General features: G+C 37.6%; 1 protein-coding gene across 1 annotated transcript; it reads right to left on the reverse strand.

Moving 5' to 3' along the window:
- Positions 1–308: 308 nt before the first annotated feature.
- On the reverse strand, positions 309–2,440 carry LOC148847200 (putative 2-oxoglutarate-dependent dioxygenase SLC1). The gene is made up of 5 exons (XM_088952217.1): positions 2,331–2,440; positions 1,875–2,179; positions 1,505–1,752; positions 943–1,303; positions 309–832 (listed from the first exon to the last, which is right to left on the reverse strand). Exons 2-5 carry the CDS (start codon positions 2,148–2,150, stop codon positions 587–589), a joined length of 1,131 nt encoding a protein of 376 aa, XP_088808343.1. The 5' UTR covers positions 2,151–2,179; positions 2,331–2,440; the 3' UTR covers positions 309–586.
- Between the last annotated feature and the right edge of the window lie 3,185 nt (positions 2,441–5,625).

Below are 5,625 nucleotides of genomic sequence, written 5' to 3' on the forward strand. Positions count from 1 at the left end.
TCAGCTTTAATGAGAAGCACCGATATCTGCAAAGCTAATATAAGTCAATGGGTATTGATACCCAGAATTAACTAGAATTTAGAATCCCAGCTGTTCTTTCCTGGAGTGGATCGAACAAAATGAGAATAATAGTATACATCTAAATTGCTTTTTTTTTTGCTTCTTTATCTAAATTGCTTTTTGCGGCATCAATTCCAGCACTGAGTTCTTCTACTCAACTAATAAAGAAAACCATATTTGATCAGCTGCTAGTGTATTATTTGATCAGTTGATGAGCCATTAATCAATATAATTAGAACTACAACTACTTGATAATTATATATCAAGTTAAGCACTAATTCAGGCACCATTTAATTGATACAGGTATTTTAACTTAACAAGGAAAACAGGACTAAAGAAGAAAATAAATAATAGCTGTGATGAGAGATATCCTTAATTGGCTCCTACTCTCAGAGATCTATCTGATCTGGGTTTTCTTCACATTTCAATAAACCCTTTGCTAGATTTTTGATGGTACAAAAGTCAAGCTAGCTAGCTACGTGGATCAACCTTAATTTTGAATTCTGGGTTTCCATTTATCAAAAACCTAGGGCAACTTCCTAGATTCTAGGAAATTCTTCCGCTTTGGCTCACAAGACGATACGTATGCAAGGAATGTGGCGAAGTCAGTGTCCTTGTAACGCCTTGGATTGGCTTCATTGACCAGCTTGGGTGATGGACGAACCACCCTATCAAAAGGAAAGCTGTGCAGAGAAGCAACCGATATCCGAGACTTTGAAGAGTTCACCAGAACTCTATGGAGCACGCTCTTATACCTCCCATTGCTGAATATCTGTTCCAGAGAGAGAGAGAGAGAACCCAGATTAATTAATTAGTCTAGAGCCTAGACCCAGAAAATTCATCAAACACTTGAAAATTAAAAGGATCGAACGAATTACAAACCTCGAGATGATCGCCGACGTTGACGACGAGAGAGTTGGGAAGAGGCTCGACGTTCAGCCATTTTCCTTGACAGTTCTGTATCTGAAGGCCCTCCACCTCGTCCTGGAGGAGGAGTGTTAGGAAGCCATAGTCGGAATGCGGTGGCATGCCGAGAGTAAGATCTGGCTGGGGACAGGATGGGTAGCAGTTGACCACCATGAGCTGGCTCCCATCTTCGAACTCTTTCAAGGCGGCATTGTCTGCATTTTCTTCGTCTGCGTGCATGGTGGTTCCCACCAGTAGTCCTAGGCTCTCTAGCACGGCTTCCACCAGCTTAATGTACAGGAATTTGGCTTGCTGGGAGTAAGTAGCTGCTGCTTCCCTGTAAAAAGTATCGATTTCATTATATTACTGCTCAATTCCCCAATAACATATTGATAGGCATGCACTGATTTCTTATTAAATTCAATTAGGTAATCCGTAACTATGGGCTGTACCCACTAGCCACGGAGAGAGAGAGAGAGAGAGAGAGAGAGAGAGAGAGAGAGAGAGAGAGAGTCAATGTAAGCTGTCTCCTGATCACCTTAAGTCTGCAGGAGAAGTAGGCCAATAAGGAAGGACATCAGAGGGAGGATGACAGACTAGCTTCAAGAAGTCTCGCCAGCAAAATACACCATCTTTCTTCTGGTTAAAGCTGGTTCCATATCGAACAGGCGCACGCATATCAGTCGACATGTACTTAGATCTCTCCTCGAAGGGGAGATCAAAGAATCGCTTGCTCACATCAATCATACTCTGTATAACATCCCCAGGAATGCCATGGTTGGTTACCTGCGTACAATCAATTAATCCGGCCACCCATGAGTTAATTCAATTGCTTTTCAAACGACCGAGATCATAATTAATTCAAACCTATTGATGAAAAGTTAGTATGGAGTTTAATTATTTCCCACCTGAAAGAACCCATATTCTTCACAAGCTTTTGACAGCTTGTTTAGAACTTGTGGCCTCTGGGGACCTTGCAATTGAGCGAAATCGATGATGGGCAGCTTAAAATTTAGGTCGCTGACATTCATCCCTCCCCCTCTCAGATTGGCTCGCTCTGAAACAGGCAAAATATACCTACTCGGAAGGCTTGTAATCCCACTTTCACACAGATGTTTGACTCCTTTCTGGAATCGACACTCCAATATTGGATCATCTTCTCTCTGACTCATTGCAGGTGACATAGATGTAAATTGTAAGCTCCTACCTGAACCTGCAGCCAAATATATAGGATTGCAGAGAGATTCATTAATTACATTGTAATCTAATCATCACAGCAAATTAATTAAGCCCCAGGCAAGGCAAATTGCAACAAACAGAAACATGGGTGTCGAGAGTTTCTGGGCTAACAACTAATTAATTACCTGCAGATAATTAAACTTTAGGACTAAAAGAGTGAGCGAGAGAGAGAAAAAGCGAAGGAGTATAAATTAAACTAGAAACGAAAAAACCCAGAGGGTACTCAGATTGTGTGAGAAACCTGAGAAGCGATCGAGATGCATTTATAGGAGAAGATGAAGGGTGCGGAACTGTGAAAAGCTTCAGATTCTCAATGACTGGTTCCATATAACGAATCCGTTGACTAAGTTTGGTCAGAGCACGAGGTGGTGGGGACGAGAGGAGCTTCTAGCCGTGGCTCGCCAGCACCTCTCTCTCCTAACCAGGAAACTTCAACTGTGAGTTTTGTCTTCTCTTCTTAGGAAAACTACCTAAGAAGACCTCTCTCTCTCTCTCTCTCTCTCTCTCTCTCTCTCTCTCTGTCTGAACCATTGATGTTCATCTCTATGTCGTGTTTCGATCTTTCCTTTATTGCATGTGTACTGAGTTTTTCATTAGTTAAATTGGATTATTTGTTTCTTCACCTGTTAAACATATATTAATCATTTTGATGAAAACACGTGAAGTTGTTTACTTCTATTTCCTTTGTTTTTTTTTTTTTCTCTGGCAATAACGCATTTTTTTTAATTTATTTATTTATTGATGGGTGCAGGAATAAGATGGTTAGATATGACAAATTCTGGATTATAGCCAGCGGATTATACTTCAATTACTGTCTGCAGCATGCCATCCCTAATGACATATATATGAATATTGTGTAGTCATATTAATTTGTTGATATAATTTTGTCACATTCATTTAGCTAGATTATCAGAATGTACTAGAAACAGTTTTCAGGTGTAGGGTATTGCATGTGCATGTGATTATTGTGGGGGGGAGTACAGCTATATTGCATATTTGGAATGGACAAGTGGCACGTGCTCCGCACGTGGTAGGACATAGAATGTAAAGGGGGTGCCTGAAATCTATTTGGTGATTTGGGATTAATGCGAGTACAATATAAATGTATAAAAAGGAGTGAATGAATGATGAGTATTGCTGTAATTCCTTGATTTTCTTCTAAACACAAATATATAGGGTTTTCATTTATAACTTAATCCCAACAAAGAAAGCTACTATTTTCAATTTTTATTATGGATGATTGAATGTAATTAAGAACAGTGAATTAAATATTGGTGTTTTTAATTAGTGTGGAATACTAGTTGTTTTTTTAATAAATTTCCCAATATTATTAGTCATGATGAACAAGTATTTAAATGTAATTAGGCAAAAAGATAGTTGGATTGATCAACTAAACTAGATTAATTTTCTTAATGTGAATTTCCTTCCCTCCCTTAATAAATAAGGAATTATTGTAATATAGTTCATTAGCGAATGCTCAACTAGTATTAGATTATAAAGAGAGAATAAATTAAAGAAATGGTAATAGAATGTATATAGTTAGACGCAGGTAGATATGGGCATTTAAGGACCCTTTTCTTCTTGGAATTTCCTAAGGGTGGAGCAGATAAGTACAATGAATCGTAACTTGTGGGAAAGAGATGGGATTTGCTACTCACAGACACATCCATCGTGCATTGAGAATATCTCTCGTAAATAATAACTTATAAGTATGGGAGATGTTCCCAATGTATGACAAGATGTGCATGTGAGGTCTGTGTAAGGCATCCTGTGTGAAGAGCAGATCCGCTCTGTTGAGAAATGGGGGGAATTAATTAAGATATGAATAAAAGTCTCTGTTTTAGGGCATCAAGTCTTATTTCCCTAACTAATTTATTGCTGAGAGGGGTTGTCAAATCGTGTGGCCCCCTTGTGTCTTAGGTCACAAAACCCTTAAAAAAAATTGTATTAGCCTATTAGGCACGAGTGACCTATATCTACATAACCTACCCATACCACCTCCACGTCAACTCTCCTAACAAAAGTGATGGTTGTATCTACTCTGCCAAGCTGGTTTACAGTGTTCCCCCTTGTTGCACCACTTTGTCTTTTTTATTGATTCCTTGCATGGTTGGATCCATTCACCTTCTGCTTATTTCTATATGTGTGTTTATACTATGATTTCCCTACCTTACATTTCACATGTCACCTGCATTTTGTTCCAGGAGCATCTCTCTCTCTATATATATATATTTGTACATCTTTGTACTTTGGTATTTTTGCGTGTACTTGTATATGTATATAGGCATTAACCACTTGCATGCACATTTGGGAAATTAAACACAAAGCACCAACATAAACTAGGGAATATACCCCTATGTTTAGGGAGTGTCTTATACCCAATAATGAAGAAAATAATTTAATAGCTATATTATATATATATATACAGTCCCATTAGCTTATGTGGGAGGACTGATAGATAAACTTTCTGCAGTGGAGTCCACACTGAGAACATGAACATGATACCCAAGGCAAACTGAAGGAGTAATTAGTGGTGATTGGTAGAGTGATGCACATATGATATTAGGGTAGAGGGTGGCTTTGGCATGCAGCTAAAAATATATATATATACATATAAACTAAGTAAATGTCATTTGGTCATTGATGAGAGAGAGTGTGTGTGATTCTTCTATTGAAGAATATAGGTTTTGGTTGTGATTTCATTGTCACACAAGTTTTTGATGGGCAAATGTATATCATGATCTTGGATTCTTTACCAGCTATCAACCTCTGTATTATTGTTCCCCCTTTCTGTCAAGATGATAGCAGAGAAATTAAAGCTATATTTTGGTCCTACCATATACTGTGATGCTAATCACTGTCCTGTATATAAGACACAATTCTGTTACATGCATCAACTCTTTGATAGCTTAGAGAAAAGCTTATAAAAATGCTTGGCCCCATCATCAAGACTGATAAGAGTCTTGACAAGACCAAAATAAAGTTAAACCACTCAAATCCTATTATTATGCAGAAAGATGACATATAAGGACAATTCAATTGATAGTAAAGGCCTTTTGAATGAAGTATTGAGAGAAAAGTATCTTTTCTAGGGTACAAAGTTCTATATGATATTCAATATGAATTCGAGTCCATAAGATCTTAGCTTCAATATGTCATAACTTTGATGACTTTCAAATCCATGCCCAAATTGAATAGAAAATTTAATTAGAAATCCTGACACCTTGAACTGATCAATTGAGCCATAATTAGTGATGGAATTTGACTTTCAAAATCTAGTTCTCCTACAAAGCTAAGATCTTAATCTCAGATTATTATTCCTCCAATTGCCAATTTATATTAATTTATGATTCATTTCTGAGTTGTGGGCTGCATATATATATATTATATATTAATCTTCTGTGGCAGAACATTACCAGA

Source organism: Nelumbo lutea, chromosome 6, assembly GCF_056320005.1.
Source record: "Nelumbo lutea isolate HS-2025 chromosome 6, American lotus-T2T, whole genome shotgun sequence".
Lineage (NCBI taxonomy): Eukaryota > Viridiplantae > Streptophyta > Magnoliopsida > Proteales > Nelumbonaceae > Nelumbo > Nelumbo lutea.